The sequence below is a fragment of the Castor canadensis genome, chromosome 16 (genome assembly GCF_047511655.1).
Source record: "Castor canadensis chromosome 16, mCasCan1.hap1v2, whole genome shotgun sequence".
Classification (NCBI taxonomy): domain Eukaryota; kingdom Metazoa; phylum Chordata; class Mammalia; order Rodentia; family Castoridae; genus Castor; species Castor canadensis.
The window spans coordinates 77654152-77679681 of record NC_133401.1 but is presented as its reverse complement, the minus strand read 5'-3'; the positions used below and the strand labels follow the sequence as shown (position 1 = coordinate 77679681).

Here is a 25530-nt window from a genome sequence, read left to right as displayed (position 1 = left end):
TGATCATCCTATTTACACTTCCCACATACCTGGGATGGCAGGAACATGCAGCCATGACTAGCTTTTTATTGGTTGAGATGGAGTCTAGTGAACTTTTCTGTCCTGGCTAGACTCCAACTGTAATCCTCCAGATATCCACCTCTGATCTGCACCTCCTTAGTAGCTAGGATTATAGCCATGAGTCACCACACCTAGCTTTGATATATCTCAAAGCTATTACATTAATCATTATGGAGAAAACGCAATTCCAAGGGATTTTCTTCCCTTTACGTTACAGCTAACAGAGTTGGGAGCATAGATAACTCCAGAACTTCTACAGAGAAGAGGCATCAATCCAGTGTGTCAGTTGAGCGAGGGGAAAGCAGACCGGCTTTGGAAGTTATGGAATTGGGTACTGGATGGGAATTGGATAGAAAGTATGGAGAAAGAACTAACTGCCTGCACCTCTCATCTAGTTCATCCCATCCTCATTAGTCTTAGAATGGCGTAACAATGGGGAAAGGGTACCATGATCTTCCTTGTGTTTAGAATCGACTAGTCTTAATTCTAGGAAGTAATGAAACTACTCAAAGAACTATTGGCAAAATTTGGAAGAGGGAAAGTAAGCCTTTCAGCACTCCATCCCTCGCATCTCCCTACATACATGAGTATAGCATAGTAAAGGCCCAGCACACATCCCTCACCTTGAAGAGGAGAGCAGGAAGGACTGTGTCTGAGTTCCAGCTGGTTTAGTGCTTCTAACATGAGGCCAGGCTCATCTTTCTCCTCCCAGTTTAGGCTTTGATCCTCTAGAAATGGACCCCTCCTAACTTACCTGGCTCTTCTTTATCCTACCCTGCATGTCTAACCACAGCCTTTATCACATTGTATTTTAAAGATCCATTTATTTGCCTCTTTTCCTGCTAGACAAGAAGTTCCACGAGGGAAGAGGACCTATGATGTCACTCAGCATTCTACAATGGACCTGACACATAAGAGCATTTTACAAATACAGCATGACTAATTCAGTAAATATATAACCATTCCACAAATGGGTGCCAGATGAAAACAAAAAGACAATGAGTAAGCAATGCCATCCTGGATAATGATATTTCGATCAATTTTACATGTAGATGTGGTCAGTTTTTTTTTTCAGTACTGGGATTTGAACACAGGATCTTCACCTTGAGCTGCTCCACCAGTCCTAATTTTGTGATGGGTTTTTTTGAGATACAGTCTCACTAACTATTTGCCCAGGCTGGCTTCGAATTGCGATCCTCCTAATCTCTGTGTCCTGAGTAGCTAGGATTACAGACGTGAGCCACTGGCGCCCTGTGGTCAGTTTTAATGTACATAAGGCACAAAATCCCTTGTGATATGAAATGCCACATCAGGAGGAATAACAATATGTAAGGGAAGGGCTCATGGGGTCGAGTGTATTCACACTTAGGAACATGGGAATGGTGTGTCAACCTCTAAAATAATAAGGAAACTGGCAAACTACACACAGAGTCAAGTACCAAACTTGGTTTCAAGTGCAGTGTGAGTATCCTCCTGTCACATAAGAACGTCTGAAACCGTAAAGAAAGGAATGACTACAGTGCCAAGATAGTAAGCTAGATTTAAAAAAATAAGTAAGAAAATACACATTATAAGCAGAAGAGAAGCTATTGATAGTTTCTTCTCAAAACTTAAAAAGAACCTGAAGTTTCCAATTCCAAATGCCTTAAAAAAGATGATTATCCCATAGATCCCTTCAAAGAATTTACTTTTAAGGTGCCTTTTGGGGTTTGAGTCCTACCTGAATTTCCTTGCTATTGTTACATTAAATTTCAAGCTTAAAAATCAAAATGATAAAAGTGATAAAAATAAGAAAATTTTATGCATGTCTATTAGTTTCTTAAGAAAGACACTGGCATATAAAAATAAAAGACAGAATCACATGAAATAATTTATCTCAGCTTCACCACACTAGTATACTGTTTCAATACCTAACTTATGTACGTAATGTTGTTTTGATTACAACTGAATAGGCACTTTTAAATGTCACAGTATTTGCCAGAAAGAAAATGACCTTGCAATCTTAATATACCATTGTGTGATGTAAATAGGAAATTTATGTTTCCTCCTGTATATTATAAAAGGCAACTCACCAAGTTTTGACATGAAGAAATAAAATGCAAATGTCCTATATAATCACCTATATTTATTTTTATTACTTTCAGGGTTTGCATTTTTGGTTTGGTTATTTTTATTTTTATTTTTAACACTGTACCCTTTTAGAAATAAAATTATCCTATTTGTTGCTTAAAAATATTTTAATTGGAGCTATGTTCAGCAATACACTTTTTCATAGAGAAAAAAGGCAACTTGCAAGAAAAAGTACTTTGGGTGATTTAAAGGCAATTTTTTATCCTTGCTTCCCCAAAGACCTGCTCATTATGTTACTATTTTAGGATTGTAGGAAATAGTTTATATGAAGTCCTGAAATCTTAAATTCCATCTTATTAATAAATTAAACCTTTAAAGTAATAGCCTGAGGGAATGATATGTTTTCACCAAAGATTTAAAATCATACTCTTAGTACCATATATTTCAAAGAAGATGAAGTAAAGAATTTGGTTTTTTTTCTTATTTCAATATCTGACCAATGAATATATTCGAAACCATTCCACTTTTTACCTCATTTCTGATTAATTTCCCTTTTCATTTTTTCTATACTTCTCAAACTTTCAAGTTGAATTCTAATGAATAATTCATTTATAGATACACATTGTAATAATATATAATCTTTGTACAATATATAAGCTGTATACCTCATATGTATATGGATAGCTTATAACAGAATTACTTTTTTTGGTAAACATAAAATAATTTTTAAAAATTTGGAATTCATTTTGCCTGCAAACAATGGTCTTTGAATGTCTTGAACTAACTCTGCAGACTAACATGTTTTTCTTACAAAATTTATAGCTTTGTGATCTTTCCATCCTATACATATAAAGAAAGTATCACTAAGTCAAGGGGAGAGTTTGAGAAATGACCTTGCTGACATTCTCAGAATGTTTTGAACAGTGTGGTATATTTGAGTCCTTGGGGAACTTTTGGAGATGAGGAAGGCCTTGACTTCTGTAATGTAAATATCAGAAGTTGTAGAATCAGTTCCTAGTTTTCTGTCAAATAGTCACTGATATTTTCCTTCTAAGACACTGACACTGTTTTTTGCTCTTTCTTTGATTTGTAAAAGAAGGTAATTAGACTGAATCAATGGATAATAAACATTCTCCTTTCTTCCTTCCCGTCTTATTTTCTTCTTTCTTTCCTTCCTTCCTTCCTTTTCTTGTTTTCCTAATGAGAACTAATTCTAGAAAAAAAAATCTTTATATATTTAGACTTAATGTGGGAATGGTGTCCTCTTACTTCCTGGAGAAAATGTAAATTCTTAAATAGACTACTCAGTTTATCAATCAGAAAATGATCAGTAAAAAACTACCAACATTTTAGCCAATAAGTATCTTAAACTCATAGATTTAAAGCAAAATGCTTTATAGTTTTTTTTATCATAAAGTTAATCCAAGGATTACTAAACTGCATGTGCTTTTGAAAGTTGGAAGTATTTATAGGAAGTGATCAATTATAGAAAATTTCCTGTTCAAATTGTCTGCATTACTCTTTATAGGACAAAATGTCCTTCTTTCTGAGAGCTACCATTTTGGATTTATATTTAAAATAAAAAATTATACTTGTCAATCAACTTTATAATCTATTTTATAAAGTGTGTTCAACTTAATTATTGTGAGAATTTACTCATATATAAAAATGAAATTTGGTTGTAGATTTATGGCTTCTTACATATTAATGCTACAACTTGTTTCCTATTCAAAAACCTTTGGGGACTAAGGCTTGTCCACAGTAAATTTAATGTGAGGTTAAGAGCATTTCTCACTTATTAAAAACCTTTGAATACAAATTCATTAGTGTGCTTGCTTTTAATGTGTAATGTAAATATAGTGTTTTAATGGGAATCATATATTTGGATTGTGACTCAGCTTTCAGAGGATCTATTATGCACTATTTATGTCTTTCCCTCATGAACTAGAGCAGCAAGATTTCTAATAAAAATTATCCATACCAGAAGAGTCCCTGTTTCTTTCTTCCAGACTCTGAAACCTCGTTAGGACTTTCATTTTACTTTATTCTCTCTAGTTGGTATAAGTGAACCTGTTCAAAGGAAACATCTAAAAGCTAAGTTGAATTTTCTGGTTTCCTCTGAGGGCCTGTGATCCGCCAGTAAAAGTGAGGATGATGAAATACCAAAAGTTTAGAGCAAAGATAAATAAGGGATTGTTCCTTGGCATTATTCTGTGAACTTGGAAAGAGAGACTGGCCTTGCCCTTGGAACTAGTTACGTTACTTGTGTTCAACTAATATTATTTGGGACTATATACATGTTCGCAATCACTATTTGGACCAAGTTTTTCTATCTGGTGAGCACCATTAGAAAAGAAAACAATTACCACAACAATCTCAGCTTCCAAGGGTTCGGTGGCTTTTGATTTTGTCACGGGGGACAGGGCTGCTGCCTGAGCCTTCCTTTTGGCTTTCTGTGACTGAAGATTGGTGAAGTAGTTGACAGCTGCAAACTCAATGAGAGCAGAAAAGACAAAAGCAAAGCACACAGCTATGAACCAATCCATGGCTGTTGCATACGACACTTTGGGCAAGGAATGCCGGGCACTGATACTTAATGTGGTCATTGTCAAAACAGTGGTGATCCCTAAAACAAAAAAGAATGAGAAATGCAGTGTTAGCAGTCAGTCTAATAACAGAATCAAATCTGAGCATATTGATAAGAAGGATTAAACTCTTTACAACCACAAAACAATTTTTGGTTTTTTATTGTGTTATAATTGTTCATCATAATTATTATAAGTGTTACCATTTTTGAATCATTCAGAGGCAGTATGGTGACTAATACAAAACAACTGCTCAAAAATAATTAGCTATAGTGAGTGAGCTGAACTATGGTAAAATTTAAATCATGAATAATTCTTGTTGTTTACTGCTTGGGAAAATAACAAATTACTATCACTTGAGTAAAAACATCTTGAATTTCTGATTAATCTCTGATTAGTTGAAAAGTCTATCTGGAAGGAAAAGTAACATAAAATGAGTTTACTCCATTGGTTTTAAGGAAAAATATTTCCTCATGAGGAAATATTTCATCACTCATCTGCCAGCATTTTCACTGCTTGACCTGACATGGGAAATTTATACAAATAGAAGATACGAGCTACTGACAACTGCCATCATTATGAAGATATCCTTTTGTCATTTGCAAAAAGATATCTATTTTAATACAGTACATTTAAACTTCAGCATTCTTTTGAGATTTCAGTTCAACTCTGGCCTTTCCTCTTGCTCACTAAATTTATAATAATGAAAATTCATAAAACACGGATTTTTGTGTCTGATAATATTTTCATTTTCAGCTCTTTTTCATATTATTTCACTTTTGCCCCTTCAAAATGAGTAGTGTTTTATACCACATAAGTGGAACTAAATATTTCAGTTTAACTATAAGAAACTGGTGACATTTAACTAATTTTATGCATACAAAATGATAATTTTAGATGGTTCATCCTAATAAATATGAGATACAATTCATATGAGTGGGTTCAATATATTATTAGTCTTTTGTTTTTCTGGATTTATCTTTCTGCTTTGCCCTGCTAAAAAGAGCAGATGAAAGTCATAGGAAATCAGCCAGAATTCTTGCTGAGACAAAATTTTGTTGATTCACCACACACTTGCAAGATGAGGGTGGATTTACATGACATACATATCTGAATGAGATAGGAGTCTATTTCCTTTGTGGATGGGAAAGATGAGATGCACTAGTGTGAATATTCCATCCAAAATATGCAAACAATAAGACATGGAGAATGAACGAAAATGTAGTAGAAAGTGTGAGACATACCAAAGACAGTTCTTGCTGGGACTGACTCCTTATTAATCCAGAAAGACACCTGGGAAAGAATGACTGTCATAATACATGGAGTATATATCTGTATCATGAAGTAGCCCATCTTCCGTTGCAAGTGGAAATGAACGGTCATTATTACATATTCACCTGTTAGAAGAAATGTACATTAGTATTTTTGCTGTTGACAGTCTGCAAAAAGAATGCAGGTAACTATACATCTTGCAAGATTTTAGATTAGCATGGACTAGCAGAAAACAATCAAAGGCACTTTTCAATGTACCAGAAGACTCCTTGAGCAGCAGCAAAGGGGCATATTGGTTCATTGTTTTCACTGGGGTTCTTTGTGTCATAGATTTAAAAAACAACTCATTCCAAGATTACACAAACTCTCGTATGTACTTGGTTGCAAAATCAATTTTGAAGACAACTACTCATCACTTCAAAACATAAGTTTAGCTGAGAATGGTTATTGCAGAGGAAAAAGAAGTATTTTGAAAATGTTCACTGGAGTCACCTTATAGGAACTGGTCAAGGTCTTACCTGTGTTAGATTTAATTGTCTCACTAGACACTGTTTGTCCAACCAGATCATACTGGAGGAGGCTGGACGATTCTTCTGGAACTTCTACTGAGTAAAGTGGTCCTTTTTTCCATGTATATATGATTTCACTTTTGGGATAAGCATCTGAATTTTTGAAACAAATTAAACATGACAAATTAAACAAATTAAACATGACTGTTTTTCATTAAAAGCAAGTAATGTTCATAGAAAAAAATGCAAAATAAATTTTCATTTCTATTATTATTATTATGTGGGTGGTATTGGGTGAACTCAGGTCCTCACATTTAGTAGGCAAGAGCTCTACTACTGCAGCCACTCCCCAGGCTTTTATTGTTTTAGTTATCTATCAGATCAGGGTAATGTGTTTTTTGGCTGAGGTGGGCAATCCTTCTGATCTCTGCCTCTACCTGGGATTACAGGTGTGTACCACAATGCCCAGAATTGGTTATGTTTTTCTATAATCTTTAATCTTGATGACTAAAACCCTTATTTCTAAGATAAATAGTTTATTTCTGGAATCACACTGAACATGACATCATAATATTTTTCTTTTTTGGACACTGATTGCAATCAAATAATTATGTATTTTGAACATATTATTCTCACAGAAACTTCTTGTAACTTACAACTCCCAAACTTGAGTGGACAAGCATGTCCATCCATAGGAAAGTTAACCAGCCTCATGGGACAGTCAGCATTGATGGTAAGCCTAAGGATGTTGAAACACATGGTGTAGAATTAATATGGTGGAAGAACCATTTGGGCAGAGGAATAGAACTGGAAAAATCTCACCTCATGGTGTACAGAATTGTTCCATTCTGCATTATCCTGAAGAGTTTGTTAGGGGTAGTCATATTGTGAGCAATTGACTTTTTTCCATTTCTGAAAAATGTGTCAGGGGTCCAGATTTTACTGACCATCAAGTTATTTAGACTCAGAATCTCTGTTGGTCCCACAAACTTCAACCTCTCATCAGTCCAAGTCTGGCGGAAAAAAACGTCCATTGTATACTCCTGAAAGTTTAGGAAGTATTCATTCAGGGTGGAGAGATGGTTGGATAAAAATTCTTATTCACTAGCTTATGTGCCCAGTTCTAAAATTTAAACAACAATGCAACTTTTTTATGACAATAACTTGTCAGTAAAGCTAAATAATAACTTCATAGTAAGTAAATGATTATTTATAATGAATGAATACTTGGTGATTATAATAAATTAGTTATTTATATTCAATAAGTAATTCTTTTGGTAAATCAGTATATTTCTCAAACTCAGGAAGTTTGTAATATTATTGTAAAAATCAGTGCTACTTGTAGAATTCCTTCCTCCCATCCCACCTCTTCTCAATGTTCCCTTTCTATATCTATGTAGCCACCTGTCTCTCTATGAACCTTTCCCTGTCTCTTAACCACTCAAGATAAACACATGAACATTTTTTCATAGCATAGACTTTGTGCTGACCTTTCTACCATGACTTCCTCTAACCATTCTGCTTAGCACCTCATTCACCTTGAAAGCAGTCTCAGAAAATTATGGTACCATTTAGTAAAGTTCCAAGAATAGAAAAAGTGTATTGATTAGCACATTCTGGCCATATATCATAACTATTTTACATTGTTATCAGATCAGAGAATATAAAAAGTGAATGTTGACATAATTTTTATAAACAGCATTATTTAAGAATTTATAACAAAATTATGATTTCCTATTTATGTCTTTTTGAGATAACAGTAAACATTTTTAAGAATTACGGTAAAGGCTATTATAGAAGCCAATAACAAATAACTTGTAATTATATCAAAACATTGACAATAATTGTTTTGCTTACTTTACAAATTCCTTTATAATTTTTATTATTATACATAGTGATTAAATTTCAAAGTATAATTTAGCACATTACAAACTCATATAATAATGATTCAAGTTCTGTCATGGCTCTATTATATTTTTATATTTTTAAATATGCTTTAAAAAGAGACACATGTAATACTTCAGTAATACAATAGAAATGGTCATGATTATTTATATGGAATGAGTCAGTACTTGAATGAAAAATATGATACTAAAATAATCAGAGGTCTGAATTATGTTGTGTCTTTTCTCCTTAAGTCTTAAGGTATTTATCTCTGAATAGAGTCCTTCCTTACTTTTCTCCATCACCCTTGCCTTAAGTTTTAATTACTTTCTTCTCTTTCTACTGCCTCTTCCTTCCTCCTTTACACCTTCCTTTTTCCTTTGTTCACATCTTCTGTTTTTTTTCAACTTTTCTCTTTTCAACTTAATGAAGTCTCTAGTAACTGTTTACCCAAAATTACATTTCCCTAAGAAAATCTAATTAAATACTTCATTAAAGATAGTTATGTGCATTTCTACTTTAATATTTATATTTTAGTTTCAGGAGAAAATAACAACTGAAAACTATGGAAGAATGGCATGATACACTTTCTTCTAGAATACCGGTTCAGGCTTTCATTGCCACTTACTATAAATACCTTCTTACGAATTCTACAGCCATCTGTACCTGGAACAGAGTCCCCAGAACACACACTGGGCCATCCGCAATGTAACAGGTGGAAAGTAGGAGCTTTTCCAAGTGATTTCTTAGTCACTTAATAAAGCATACTGATAATAACCCAGTACAAAAGACAGGCGTTTTAAGTTTCAGATATCTTCAGTATATTCTTGTGTGTCATATGTTCAGTTCACCCTCATATGACACAGAATCTGCATTTTTTAATGAATTTTTCATAAGCCAACAAATTTACTAGGACTTCCCAAAGAAGAAGAATATTTTCTCTTTGTGAGGAAGAATCAGTGCACATGTGACTGGAAAGAAAGGATGTAATCTTTTAAAGTCCTTCTTAAAACATTCAAGCAGAGCCCACACTAAAATGAGAAGGACTTTAAGCCAGTATTCAGTTTAATGGTCATGCCCTCTCAGTAGGAACACACATATTGCATCATGAATCTAGAACCAAGCTTGTTGGTAAGGCCTATTATCATTAGTTCTCAAGTTCAAAAGTACCCAACTCACTCAGAGCTCACTCACCATCTCCACATCTGACACAGGCCCAAAGCTGGTCACATAGATGTCTGTTTTGACTTCGGTGACAGCACCTGAAATTAGCCCATAGGAATAGGGCAAATACCATCAGCAATATTGTGGGGACTAAACTTACTAACCCCACAAAAGCCTTCATATACCAGAAACTGCAAACTATCCCAGTGTACTCCAATCTTTTAACTTTGAAAAGGTACATTCGTTGCAATTATTTTAAACTTATTCTGTCAAATTAGGAGCATGTTAAGGAATGAAAGAGAACCAGTTTGGCATCCTAATAAGCACAGCAATAATAAGTAATCAATGTTGAGAGCTTCCCCAGAACAAATCTAAGGAAAGTATCTTAGATGGAGAACTTCACTCTACACCCCGAAAACCGGATCAGGAGAGCATGTTCACACACCCACACCACAGTTGAGGGTAGGGAGAGGTAGAGGATTCAAGTAACTTGCGCAAGGTCACAAAGTGACAAAGGAGAGAAACCGGACAGGAACATACACATAGTCTTTCTCTAGCACCCCTCCATCTTACCACTCAGATAAACTACCTCCTTTTTGACTCTTCTGCATTTTGGAAAGTCTTTAAAGGAGAAAGAAAACTCCGGGGGTCCGGTTTAGCACCAAAGCAGCTTCTTACCTCCAAATCCTGGCCGTAGCCGATTGTCATAGCCTTCAAGCAAGCTGTCCAGGATCCGACTGACATTTTCCGAATAGAAGTGGCCTTCATTTTCAACTTGTGCTAGGGAATTTTCTAGCCTAAAGGTAGAGAGTCAATAATCCTCACTCCTGTCTCATCCACTCTGTTCATCCATCACAGATACATGCTGTACCACCCCTGGCTTCTTCCACAATTTGATACAGAAGTCACCCAGGCAGGTGTATGTTTTCCCTTTCTTCTCAACCAAAAGAAAAAAATGACAAAAATGTCTTACTCACCATATGAAAATGGACAGCCAGGGCAGAAGCAACACCATCCTATGGTTTACCAAAATGCCCAGTTCAGCCTCCTCCCAGCTTCTTCCTACCCCCAGCCAGGTCTTCTTTGACAATCAACTGGAGAAGTCTTCTAAACCCCTCATATCCCACTTCCTTGTCTAGCAAGTAATCCAATAGATGAAGAGGTTGCCATAAAAACTTTGGGGGTCCCCTTGCTGTCTTTTTTCGTGTTTCTACCCTCTCACGTGAAACAAGGTAATTTGTGGTCTTAGACTACGTCCTGTAGACACCTAGCCTCCTCTCACTGGCTCAGTTGGGAAATGAAGAGTCTGACGGGGCAAAGCATGGTCAGAGAGCAGTGACAATAATCAAATAAGGCATTAGGGGAGATTAGAGGGAAGAAATGCACTGCTGGTTTTGGCATGGAATTAATAGGTCCTGTGAGAAAATCTGGAAAGCAGTGGCTTCTTGCTGATTGAGATTATGTTCCAATGGGCTCAGCATTTATTATTTCTATGGTTCACAGAAGGATTCCTACTAAGCTCCTATGGCTTGAAGAGTTGAACAATATTGGTACTCTCCTGGCTTCTCCTTCTGACTTTCATAAGCTTTATTAGCTGTAAACACATCCTTCCTCTGTATTTGAACATTGTCCCTCACTGTTTACTTAACAGCACTTGTAACACATCAGAAAAACTCCTGGTCATCTTGTTGTTGAGTAAGTACTTTTTAAATTCATTGTGGGTCCTTCCTGTTATAGTTATGTTTATTCAAGCTGGGACATAAATTAGTTCTTCTATTACCTTCAAAAACTTGGTCAGTTTTGAAAATGCTGCCCATAGTTGACAATATCTAAGAAATGTCTGGTGAAGGTTTCTCATTCACATATCCTACAAGAATCTATAGACACAAGGATATTGCTGGCAGTATTTTATAAGACTTAACACAGCTCAAAAGGAAAATGTCTGAAGGAATAGCATTCCATCTGAGTTCTAGTAGGAGGAAGTTACAGTCAAAAAACTGTATAGGACTTCAAATTTCAGTATCTATGTGAATATAATGAAAAACTAATAAACAAAAAGGATAAAGAAAACTAAAAGAATAAAAAACTATAATAAATAAAAGCACCATGGAAATCCAGGAACATTAAGGGTCTCAATTTGCCATCCTCTTGCCAATTACATCCATTCACCCAGTTCACAATGTATATTTTCAGAATCTGAATTCTATATAAGCCATAGTAACTGCAGATACATATTTAGTACAAACATAAGAGTCACATCTGAAAACATGACATAAATCATTTGAAAACATTTCAGTAAATTAGCTATCATCAAAGATGCACAAGGTAAACAGAGTACAAGATTTCCTAGGATTTTAAGATTATTGAAGGTCATAGTTACTGGGAATTTTCTGGCTATCCTTCAAAAATCTGAATTCTCTCCAACATCCTTGCAAGTGGCATTTTTCCCTATCACATTATTTTATCTATGTTGTGGGTAAAGCTTACTCTGATTCTAGTCTTCACCTTGAAGCCATATAAAATAATTTCTCAGGGAAAGACCACATGAACAAGAGCATCTGCCATGTTCTTTCTAATTTTTGTTGAAATTCCTAAAACCGTTTTCCTATTCATTGTAGAATCTTGTTTCCACATGTCTTCTCATTCTTTATACTCTCTTTAAACTTACCCACTAGGGACAATAATGTATTTTCCAGTCACATAGATTGTGCTTTTTACTTTAAACCCCAAAGCATCTGGTATACATTATGCTGTTAAATCTCTATTAGTTTTTGCTATAAATTATTTTTCATCAACAATACACAAATATTTTATTTAAGCATATATTGACATTTACCTTGTTAGATTTGTATCATTTCAATCAAAATTTTTACCATCCATGTCTGATTGATGTGACTGGAAAAAGGTTAGTGAGGTTTCTAGAAGTGAAACACTTTTTACATGGTAATAAAATTGATCATTGGTAATACTTCACATTTTATATATTTTCCTATAGAATAAGCAGTATTGTCTCCTTAAAGTCATTTGTTAAGCAAGGAATAAATAACAGTTATTATGTTTATCTGTAAACAAAAGATAAACATGCCTCATCCTATTTTCAATAGGTTTCAATGAGTAACCAACTAATAAAGATAAAGAAAATCCTTCTCTACTCTCAATTGGAAAAAAAATCCGAGAGTTAGAAGAGATAGTAAATTATGTGAAATGTTATTTTGCCTTCTGGCTACATGGAAGTCTGAGATTGGGAGGATCATGGTTTGAGGTCAGCTGCAGCAAATAGTTTGTGAGACCCCATTTCCAAAATAGCCAGAGTGAAATGGACTGGAGGTGTGGTTCGAGTGGCAGTGCACATGCTTTGCGAGTATGAAACTCTAACTGCAAACCCCAGTCCCGCTCCCCACCCCCCCAAAAAAAAGTTAGTCAAGTTCTGTAACTCAGGGGGTTCAAATTATTGCACGTGTTAGTGTGTTTACATCTAGTGAAGGAAGTTCCTTGCTCACATACTCCTGTCAGAATTGGAGCAGACAAGGTCTATTAGTAGCACTGCTAATTAGATTGTAATTGTGATATTTCTGTGGAATTAGCAACAAGAGTTTCTGAACATGGAAATGACTGTACATTTCAGAGGTGTATAACCATTTATGTAGCCCTTTGTCTGTGATTCATCCTACCTTCCCCATTCAGATACTTCCTTCTAGACAATGTGAGATTATTTATCTCACACCTGTCAATATCACAGCTGTTTCTCCAAAAATTTTCTCTTTTTTAAATTGGACAGCTACTTATTTGCTTTGTTCTTCATGTCCAGTAGGAAGTTTAGAACTACCACCCTACCCCAAAATACCAATATTAATATGCTGGACATTGCAGAAGGGTAATGTATAATCTCTCCATTCCCTGTCTTGTATTTTAATTCCTTCCACGACCAACACCATCTCTGCTTCATATGTATGAATTGGCTTATCAAAGATGCAATGATAACTCAAGGAATCATTGCACAAACTTGACACCAAATGCTAAATAGCATTTTCTATGATACAAAAGAACCAATACATACCTGCATGTATACGTGCACACATACAGAAACAATCAAGTAACATATTCAAAATTTGTAGAGAATTGCTTTTTGAATAACACATACTAACATTCTCACACTGCAAATATCCATTTATAGTTTCAAAGAAAGAAAGAGAGGAGAAAGGGATGGAAGGAAGTAAGGAAAGAAGGCAGGAAGGAAGGAAGGAAAGAAGAAAGAGATAAAAGGAAAGATAGAAAGAAAGAAAGCATGAAGGAAGGATAGAAAGAAAGGAGGAAGGAAGGAAGGATAGAAAGAAGGAAGGAAGGAAGTAAAGAAGGAAGGAAGAAAAGAAGAAAGAAAGAAAAAAGGAAGGAAGGAAGAAAAAAGGAAAGCAGGAAGGAAGGATAAAAAGAAAGAAAACAGGAAGGAAGGATAGAAAGAAAGAAGGAAGGAAAAAAGATAAAGAAGGAAGGAAGGAAAGAAAGAAAGAAAGAAAGGAAGAAGGAAAGAAAGAAGGAAGGAAGGAAGGAGGCAATATTGGGACTGTGTTTTCCATAGACATGTTCCTCTCACAAATTGGAAAGGGTATATAATGTCATCCAATGTGTAGAGTTCAGGAACGGTGTTAGGTATCCTAAAATGCATAGGATGGCCACCATAAAAAACAACTATATGACCCAAAAGGTCTCTAGTGCCAAGGCTGAGAAATACTGCTTGAGAACACTATTCATTCAACTTTAGCAAAATGTTCCTGCATGGGTCAGGTGAGCCTCTCAAGTCCAACTACACTGAAGTGTCTTCACCAGTTTGATGTCCTGAATGGCCTTTGTTTTCTTTCTTGTAACATGCTGAGGAGAGCTACTGACCTAAGTATAGGAACGTACCAATATTTCTGAGAAAAAAATGATATAATGAGCACACTTAAAGGTAGCTAAAGTAAGCAACGCATAGGAAAAGTGCATTTGCAAATTTATGAAATGATTACTATATTAAATATACAATAAATTAAAAGCAAGAAAATAACCTTAACTGTTCTGTGGATATACAGTATGCTTATAACTTGCAATAAAAATGGCTCAGACACATGAAACTGTAAGTGGACAGATGAAATGAACACTTTTCAAACAAACACAAATGGACAATAAATACATGAAAAATGTTCAACATCTTTAGTCACCAGGGAAATGTAAATCAAAACTACATTGAGACTCCATTCCCCCCAGTCCTAAGGACTATCATCTAGAACACAAAAAATAGCAAATGTTGGCAAGGATGCAGGAAAAAAGAACTTTTTTTACACTGTTGGTTAGGCATGTAAATTAGTGCAGTCATTGTGGAAATCAGCATGAATATTCCCCCCAATACTAAAAATAGAACTATAATATGGTACAAGTATACCACACTTGAGTATACACCAGAAGAAATCAACGTCAATATGTAATAGGGAAACCTGCACACCCATGTTCATAGCAGCACTATTCACAATAATCAAGTTATGAAATCAGCCTAGGTGCCTTTCAACGGATGAATGGATAGAGAAAATGAGGGCTGGCAAGGGGGGATAAAGGAGAATGATGAAAGGGATGAATTCAACTATGATAAATTGTAAGAACTTTGGCAAATGTCACAATGTACCCCCAGTACAACAATCATTTAAAAAGGGATTAATTTAAAATGGAATTCACAATTCCATTGTGAATACACAATGGAATCAAATGATGGGATTGTAAATCACACTTTCCTAAAAATTGAAAATGTTGAGAGGAACCACTGGGGATCTCCCTTCTTGGAAGTTCACTGAAGATCTGAAATTTACATGGAGAAGAACAAGAAGTTGGGATTTATTTCCTGAAGAAAGGGCATACAGGGAAACATAGAACCTGGGGTACTTTCCACTCCTTGGACAGGAGACTTTCCACAGTAGCAAACATCAGTCGGGCCTGAACACAGAGTGCTAAGTGACTAGATGGAGACCACCCTCTCCATTCCAGATCTAGGAAGAATTGCATGTGTGCAGAGGACTCCAGCAGTTCCCATGGTTCTATGTGTTGTCTGTAACTGTGCTGCTCTTAGAAATCAGCAGGAGGTGCAACTTGCCCAATCTCGCCAAGCTAAGATATGGCAGAGTAGGGATTCAAAAATCATAATGTCCTCTTCCAAAAGCAACTAGGTAGAAGCCAAGGCCAGTGAACAAGTAGGTGTCACTGCTATTAAAGGAATAATTTGAGTCTCATTTTCTAGCCAAAGATGGAATAAGTTTCCATGGAAGAAAATGAGGTTCCTATTAACAGCCATGGACCACCATGGATGGGGATGTATGTTTCAGGAAGAAATTAATTTGATCCTTATGAACATTCTTCAGGATGCTGAGACTAGTATGAGATATTCTAAGATAAAAGGCACAAGCAAATATCCATATTTAAAAGCTCTATTGTGGGGTTTCTATGGATTGATACGAAAAAGCAGGATTAAAGAGGCTCTTGGTGGTACAAGGGAAGAAAGAAGAGAAATCCTGCTATGCTGAAACATTTACTGAGCACCTATTATATTTCAGTCACATATATTGATATTAACTCTAATCTGTGCAACAGCCCTGCAAGGTAGCCATTTTCATTTTAATTTTGTAAGAAGGGGAAAGGAGACTCACAAACAGTATGTTGCTGCCGAAAGAAAGGAGAGCTGGTTGGTGTCTCTAACTCCAAAGTATATACTTGTATACATTGTACTTATGTATGTCAGACCTGACTCCTTTTTTCAAGCTTACGGTTCTTAAACTCTCTGGACCAACAGTAGTTTTAGATGGTTGTTAAGGGATCCCACCACCTCGGTGAACCCTGGAGAAAATCCCCACATGATCTCTATTGTGGATGCTGTGCAATAAGGATAAAATTGCTCTGGGAAGGGTAAGACAATAAAGGGACATTCCAGTGGACTGCAGCTTTAAATTGTTCTGGCTTGGTAGGAATGGATGTTGAACACATTATAGAGCTCTCTGGTGCTCCAAAAAAGAACAGGTAGGTAACAGCCATTTCAAACCTCAAAACACAAATTCTGAAGAACTAAAAACCATTTCTGAAAGAGTACAGGTATATGAACTTATGATTTATACTTGCTCAACCAGTATTAATCAATTTAACTTTTATTCATTCAGTTCATCTCATATGGTGAGAATATAGAAATTTTAAAAAGACACATGCTCACCTTTAGAAAGCTCCCATTCTAAATATTTATAACTAACCTAATAGAATTAATAAAATGTTCAGTGCTTAAAGCCACTGTGTTAATTACTTTTCTTGTCACTGACAAAATGCCTGATAAAACAACTTAGAGGAGCAAAGATTTATTTGGGTCCAAAGTGTCAGAGGTTTCAGTCCCTCGGAGCCGGGAGAATATGGTGGAACAGAAGTGGGTCACATTGTGGTGGCCAGGAGACAGAGAGAAAATACCTGCACCAGCACTGGCTGCCTTTCTCCTCTTTTTTTCCTCTATATTGGGGTTGCACTTAGGCCCTCATGCTCGATTTTTCAGGTACTCTACCACTTGATCTATTCTGCCAACACTTTTTGTGTTGGTTATGTTTAAAATACAGTCTCACTTTATGCCCAGGCTGGCCAGGGATGACAAGCACCTGCCACCATTCCCAGACATTCATTGAAATGGGGTCTTGTGAACATTTTTGCCTGGACTGGCCTTGAACCATGATCCTCCTAAGTAGCTAGGATTATAGGCTTGAATCACCATACTCATCTTCCTGTCTCTGGGCCTTCAGCATTTGGCATGGTATCCACACACACATACACTTGGGGTTTGTCTTCCCTCCTTAATCATCTCTGGAATTGCCCTCACAGACCCACTATTGATGTGCTTTACATATTTCTCAAGCATCATTCATTCCAATCAAGTTGACAATCAAGATTAACCATTATAAGTTCACCCCTTATCAACTTGGCACCCAAACACATCTCCTTAAACGTTCAAGTTCTGTTCCAGGTCCCCAAAAGGCTCATGTTCATCTCATAGTGAAAACTAAATTCAGTCTATCTCCAAGCAGCCACAGAGTCTTAATTGTTCCAACATTGTTCAAAAGTCCAAGCTCAATGTGTCATCTGAGACTCTTTAACCTATAAAATCAAAAACAAGTTATATATATCCAAATTACAATGGCACAGAATAAGCATTTCATTCCAAAGGGAAGAAGAGAAACCCAAACAAAGGTGGTTCCAAAGCAAGACCAAGTTTAGCATCTGGGGGCATGTGCTGTGAGGTCCAAGGACTTGGGCCTATGCAAGCCGTTCTCCCAGAGGTACTCTCTTTTCCAAGGAAAGTCAAACGAGTTTCCTTTTTCATACCATGATCCCTACTTTGAGTGAGGTGTGGTCAATTCCCAAGATGCCCTCAAGCCATCTTTCCTATTGTCCCAATCCAAAGAACTTGGCTTCTCTTTAATGGCCCTAATGTCTTCAACCATGCTTTCTTTGTCACCAACTTTACTGGTGCTTCTTTTTTGGGCAAACTGCAAGTTTTTCAAACTTTCACTGTGCTTTTTGCTCACTTTTCTCACTGTGAACTTTGACGAAAGCACCCAGCCTTAACCGTGCCACAGTGGTGAGATGCAAAATTTCACAATGCAAAATTTCAGTTTCCGATGATACAGTGTGACAGTTGAATGGGCTGTGTGACCCACTGGAGAGCAAACCTAGATAGAGTGGAGTGCTGGACCTGCTTCCTGGGCCTTAGGAAAGAATCAAGCTAATTGGCAGTTACTTAATGAACTTGCAGTTTAATGAATCTCATGCCTCCATGGACTAGAATAAGCACTTTTGTAAACTGCATGAGCTCTTTCAGGCCACTAGGGGACTACTGAACCTCATCTTCTGGCAGTGGTACCCATGCCCCAGAATCTGTTTGCCTATTTATCAGGTGCTTGGAGTATAGGAAAGAGAGGACAGAATTTTGGGCTCTAGCCCAGTGATGCACTCTGGGGAAATGTTTTAGCAGAGTAAGCAGAATGGAAGTCAATTAAACATGGATTCTGTTGGACTTGGATACGATGTAAATTGCAAGCCTACTGCCATGGAAAGGGACATTTTCAGTGACAGTGATAAAAATAAAAATTTGAAAGTGCCATGGAAAGGTCAGAGGCCTTCAGGGGAATAATTGTGTCCTTCACCTCGTTATTTTAAATGACTTAATGTTTCCAGTTAGAATAAAATATAAGAACATTGCCTTTTGTACACAAGTAATTTAATAATAGAGAAGAAAAAATGGTGGAAGAGGGAAGCATTCAGAGAGGAAATTGTCATGTGTTTTATGCACAATTGGGAGCTAATGATTCATCAGTGAGTGGTGATGTTGCCCAAAAAGAAAAATGTGGTGAAGTTTCTCTTCTAACAAATCCTGACCATCAAAAAAAAAAAAAAAAACATTGAGTTATTTTAAAATACATTGTAGTAGACTTTGAAGAGAGCATTCCAGGATAAGAGCAACTGATACTGTCAGAATTAAAAGAACTATGTACCAGTAGGCATGATATGAGCTTATTGTTTATTGTTACTGTGGCACTGTATCTGTAAGGAAGCTTTTAAATGGAAAAACAGAAAATCCAACTTGCAGTGGTGAAACACATTGGCTATATTTCATACTCTAAAATGTATGGAGGTAGACAGCTACTGGCTTTGGTAATTAAGAGACAGCAGCTCTGACAGCTCTGTATTTCCTGTTGTGTTTGCAATATGGCTGCCTTGGTTTCAGTCATCACATTCGCTTCCACCAGATGTAAAGAACCAAGTCACATGATCACCTGTAGCTACAGGGAGGACAGAGAAATTGAAGGATACCCCTTGCTTTCTGAAATAGGATATTAATACATACAGGTAAATGTTCAAATGAACTCTGCAAAAGTAGTTTTTTAACTATCAAAACCTAGGAAATGGAACAGATTTCACTAGCAAGGGATAGTCTTAGTACATCTCACCATTCTTTATAACATAGATAACCCAGGAGCATGACTGTTGAAAATCAATAGCAAATTGGTCAACTAACAGGTTAGGAACAGGAGGAGAACTTCCTCCATGCATATTAATTACAGGAAGATATGCCGTTCTCTGAGATGACAACTTAGAGAGTGGTAGAGAGTGCAGAGGTTGCATTTTAGGGTGGAGATACAATCTGCAAAAATAATGCACTGAAACCTGGTGAGAAGTTTATTAACTTCCACAATTGCCCTTCCTAGGTTATATTTCTAAGTTATAAGCAGAATATTTTAAAGTTTCATATAGGAAAAATCAAATTACAGTTATTCCATCAATTAATATTCATTATAAGAGAAATTTCTTGCATAATTAAGTAACAGGAAAATTTTGACCTCATGAAGAATCAAGATAGTTTCTTGATTCTTGATTTAGGTGGAAGATAGTTTCTTCCACCTAAAGCTGTATAACTGAGCAGCTTTCTCCTTTAGGCCTTGACTTTTGTTGTTATTCTTGAACTTGTAAGAAATTGTATATAAATAAATTGAACTTGTATGAAGTTGGCATATAAATAAATTGTAGAAGTAAATGAAATTATTATTGGCAATTTTCTGGTGAGTTTTGATAAATGTAAATATTCACTCCCAAAATTCACCTTAATACTTCATGCTACTCATTTATAGCCAAACCTTTCCACAACTCCTAATCCTGGGAAACCACAAATGATGTTTTTCTTCTTAGATTTTAGGGTACTTTTTGCCAGTTGTTTGTTTGTTTTTAACAAATGGGGTTTCACTGTTACAGGCTGGCTTTTTTATGTGTGGCTTCTTACTTTGTCTTTTGCAGAATGTCATATACATTGAATATATATGTACATTCATAACTTTATATTTTGATTCTTTCACTTAGCGTAATTCTGTAGCAGTGTGTACTATTGACTGCATCAATAATTTGTTTTTAAGTGATGTTTCATAGTAAGAATCTATTAAAGAATCTATTGTTACTAATTTTAAAAAAATATGTATAATGCTAGTATAAACATTCATTTAAATGACCAATGATCAAAATTCCATGTTCTTATTTGCTATGTGTAAATCTTCTTTGATGAAATATTTGTTCAAACTTTTCACACATTATTTTAAAAATTGTTTTTTTATTATTGAGCTCTGAGAGTTCTTAATACTTTCTAAATGTCTTTTTCAAATATGTAATTTGTCAATATTTTCTCTTAGTTAGTAACTTGGATTTTCATTATTTAATACTGTCATTTGCAGAGAAAGAGTATTTAATTTTAATACAGCCCAGTATGTCAATAGGGTATGATTTTGGGGTTAAATATAAGAACTACCTAACACAAGGCAATGAAGATTTTCTCATACGTTTTCTTAGGTTATTATTTTTTTTTCATTTTTCTTTTATTATTCATATGTGCATACAAGGCTTGGTTCATTTCTACCCCCTGCCCCCACCCCCTCCCTTATCACCCACTCCACCCCCTACCTCTCCCCCCCAATACCCAGCAGAAACTATTTTGCCCTTATTTCTAATTTTGTTGTAGAGAGAGTATAAGCAATAATAGGAAGGGACAAGGGTTTTTGCTGGTTGAGATAAGGATAGCTATACAGGGCATTGACTCACATTGATTTCTTGTGCGTCTGTGTTACCTTCTAGGTTAATTCTTTTTGATCTCACCTTTTCTCTAGTTCCTGGTCCCCTTTTCCTATTGGCCTCAGTTGCTTTTAAGGTATCTGCTTTAGTTTCTCTGCGTTAAGGGCAACAAATGCTAGCTAGTTTTTTAGGTGTCTTACCTATCCTCACCCCTTCCTTGTGTGCTCTCGTTTTTATCATGTATTTTTAATTTGGAGTTTGTTTTACAGAATGCTGACTATGATTCTAATAATTTGTGATGATGAAGTTGATTCTTTTTATTCTTTTATTTTGAAGAGCATTTTAAAGTAGAGAAATACACAGAGAGCGGTTATATAATTCTGGCACATAGCACTAAAATCATAGGTATAAACATGTCTTTTTCTTATTGATCATTCCATATAAAGTTCAAGTCCATTTGTTTCCTTGCAGACTGTAGTGTAATCCCTCAAAAAAGAACCAATGTCTTACTATGTTATATACCTTTATAGCACATGTTCTCATATTTCCTCTATGTGTGCATATGAATTTTATGTTATCAATTTGTAAATATAATGCTGCATCTGTCATTTGCTTTACTTCTGTAGGCTTGCTGCTTTCAAAAGTTTTATTTTTATATTCCCCTTTGGGTATTATTTTGACTGAGTTGGTTCTCATTTTTTTATATCACAAATAAGCTATAATTCATAGACTTTAATCATCTCTCATTTTATATATATATATATATATATATATATATATATATATATATATATAACAAATAGCATCATAGCGTTTTAGAAACATACATAGTGTTTTTGTGTTGTTTGACTTTAGTTTTTGTTTTTGAGGTATTAGGGTTTGAACTCATGGCGCCTTGAGCCATGTCCTCAGCCTCCTCATAAGATTTTATACTAATACATTTTCTACTTTGTTAGATATTGCAAAATTGTTTTCCAAAGTCATATTGGCAATAAATCAATCATCAGCCCAGCCTTATGTGAACATTCTAATCTCCTTTGTACCAAATCTTGATATTCCTGGACATTTTTGTTTCGGTAATCTGAGAGGTTTTATGTAATATGTCATTATTGCTTTAATGTGAAACATTTTCACCTACAGTTTATTTTATTGTTTAATGACTATTTGGATTTCTTTTTAAAAATTTTATCATTTTTGCATTTACTCACATATGTATACATTGTTTGGGCCACATCCCGTCCCCCACCCCCGCCCACTTCCAGGCAGAACCTGTTCCGCCCTCCTGTTCTCTGATTTTGTTGAAGAGAGAAATGTAAGACATAATAAGAAAGACATGGCATCATAGTGTTTTTACTAGTTTGAGATAAAGATAGCTGTCCAGAGAGATTCCTGGCTTTGCTTCCATACACTAGTGTATTGCAACCCACACTGGCTCATCTCTACCAGACCTCTTCACTCTTTCCTAGTCCCCTTCCCATAGTGGCCTCTACCACTTCTACATAGTGAGCATATTAACCACATTCAAGTTTTAAGTTTCCTTCCCTTTCCCTGTTACTCCTGTGCATGTTCTCCCCTTAGTGTGTGACCCATGTCCAATAATATTACTGCATTTGCTTCAGGTCTATAATTATGAATTATGTCTGAATTGCTTTCATTGGACTTTAGAACTTATTTTGTTGCTCAGTTGTTCCTAAGTGTGGGTATGTATGTATTTGTGTATTTGTTTAGTTATCTGGCTGGGTGTCCATGGCTTATGCCCATAATCCTAGCTACTTGGAAGGCTGAGATCAGTTGGAGCACAGTTCAAGGCCAGGCTGAGCAAATAGTTTTTTGAGACCTTATCTCCAAAATAACCAGAGTAAAATGGACAAGAGGCTCATGCCTAAGAGGGCCTGCTTTGCAAGCATGAAACCCTGAGTTCAAACCTCAGTCCCACCGAAATAAAATAAAATAAATTCTTATTTAACTAGAATATAAATATTCCATTTAAATTCTTAATTACCTGTAATATATTTTGTCAATGAGGAATAGTAAGGATCTATTTTATTTTTCCAATTATACTGCGATTGTTTGAACACCAAGTATAGAACTGTCTATTCCCTACTGGTTTATAACATGTACTCCATAATTTAGTAATTTTCCATTTTTGCTAGAGGATATATTTGGGCTACATGTCTATTCCTTTGGCATTTTTGCTTATATGCACACCATTGCGTACAAGTACTCTGTGTAGTGGAGGTTTTAGTGTGCCTCTTCTCCATAATACCCTTTGAAGAGTAAAGGACTTGTTCTCTAGTGCTAGAGGGCTGTAGCCCTCTTCTGAATTTCCTCAGTTGAAGAATCCTATTGCTAAGTGTAAATCTGTATTGAGGAAGACAGCATTTATTGACATAAACACAAACACCTAGGACTGTAGACAGATTTGTAAAATCTTCCTTTGGGTCTGGCAGAGACCATTGATGAGATGGCAACTTCTTTCCACAAGTGGTCATGTCAAAAGTATTCCCTACTGAAGCACCTGCATCTTAACCTCTGTCTCAGATTCTGCTTTTCAAGGAATGAAGCCTGTGACTTAATTCAGATTTCACTGATAACCTGCCAATTTGTGGCCTAAGAACAGAATTTTGTTTGTGTGTGACAGTATTAGATTTTGAACTCAAAGCTTTGTCCTTGTAAGCCATACCTCCAGCCCTCTTTGCTCTGGCTATTCTGGATATATGGTCTTGATTTTTGCCCATGTCAACCTGGACCAATATCATCCTATTATTCAGTTCCTGGAGTTGCTGGTGTGACAGGCACCTGCCACTATGTTTGACTCTATTCTATTGAGATGGGGTCTCACAGCTTTTGGCCTGGGCTGGCCTGAAACTATAATCATCCCAATATGAGTGTCCCAAACTCGGAAGGACAGGTATTACCATGCTCTGTTCTTTATTGGTTGAAACAGGGTCTTGTGAACTTTTGCTGGGAATGACCTCTAATTAGGACCCTATGATCTCAGCATCCCAAGCAGCTAGGATTGCAAATGTGAGTCACCCTCATGCAGCTTCTAAAGAACAGAATTTAAATTTTTTCTGTTTTCTTTAAATTTGTTACTATATTATTGCTGTATTAGTGGCATATTGTGACCAACATTTTACAAAATTGCTTACAATATGTCATAATTAAATTCACCCCTTCCATCATTCTCCTTTATCCCCCTTCCCTATTCCTGGAATAGTTTCAACAGGTCTCATTTCAATAGTCAACAGAGAAGGGTATGGGGGGGAAGGGAAGGGAGGGGAACAGGGGGGAATGGAAGGGAGGAAAGAGGGAAAGAAGGAAAGAAAGACAGAGAAAAAGAAAGAAAGAAAGAAAGAAAAAGAAAGGTTAACATTTTTTTGAGAAATATCAACAATATCTTGATCTATTATGTACTAGACCTTACATGATTGCAGAAATTCAAAGAAAGAAAGCTTGGTACTGTCATAATGAAGTTAACTGTCTACTCTTGTCTACTTTGGGCCTTTCTTTTAACCACTGTGCCAATATTTCAATTTGACATTCATATATTTGAAGTACTGTGATAAAAATACTACTTTTCTGTATTCATTGAGTTGTTTAGAAAATATTCCGGTAAGTAGTTATTATGTGCCAAAAACTGAAGTGTTTTTATTAAAAGGAAAACAACAGGAAGAGTAAGAAGCCACACCCATGTGAAGGAAGGCTATGATGTATCACAATGATACAAATGGACTGTTGTCAGGGATGTAGAGGTGCCAGATACAGTAAGAATGTAGGCTGTGAGATCTCACTTAAACACTCAATTTTACCCCAGTTATTAAGGATTATCTGTTTTCAATCCACCTTAAATTTATTCTACATCATTCTTATTCCATATTTATTTTGAAAAATATTTTGAATGTGAACATATGTTTTACTTTATTCCCCTTCATTTTACTTTTCCTTCCCCCACTCCTTTCAAAGGCACCACATATCCTATCTTTTCTTGCCTCAAGAGAATTTGCGGCAATACAAAAAGCAGAGAATATTACTCATTTCTATATGTCGTTTCCAGAAATAACTAAAGTTGGGATATAAACAAGGTGGCTTGGAAAAGTATGAAAAGAAACATTTCACTCACTGCAGAGAGATTACCCTAGATAGGGGAGCAGAGAAATGTGGAAATATATGTAAATCTGGAAAACAGAAGGGAGGTACACCATGCTTTCCAGCTGTCCCCACTGGGGTACAAGTACCCAAGTGGAATGGTGGCCTGGGAGGTCAGGCAAACAGATGTCAGTCCCCCAGGAATAGCTCCAAAGCCATGGAGAACTGTTAGATCTCACCAGGCCACACAGTCCAGGACGATGATAATTCATGCCAACTTGGTGAACTGATGCTCCAAATAG

General features: G+C 36.0%; 1 protein-coding gene across 4 annotated transcripts in view; it reads right to left on the bottom strand.

The window, feature by feature from the left end:
* Window positions 1-25530, bottom strand: part of Gabra6 (gamma-aminobutyric acid type A receptor subunit alpha6) — a 150392-nt gene that overhangs the window by 7794 nt on the left and 117068 nt on the right. For 3 of the 4 annotated variants that reach the window (XM_074057708.1, XM_074057707.1, XM_074057710.1), the window contains 7 exons: window positions 10223-10341; window positions 9575-9642; window positions 7319-7539; window positions 7153-7235; window positions 6506-6649; window positions 5960-6112; window positions 4497-4756 (listed from right to left, as the gene is read on the bottom strand). In XM_074057708.1, the coding sequence (XP_073913809.1) occupies window positions 4497-4756; window positions 5960-6112; window positions 6506-6649; window positions 7153-7235; window positions 7319-7539; window positions 9575-9642; window positions 10223-10341 (1048 nt within the window). Of the gene's footprint in view, window positions 1-4496; window positions 4757-5959; window positions 6113-6505; window positions 6650-7152; window positions 7236-7318; window positions 7540-9574; window positions 9643-10222; window positions 10342-10521; window positions 10937-25530 lie in introns of those variants that run through there. The other variant, XM_074057709.1, reaches the window with a different exon arrangement.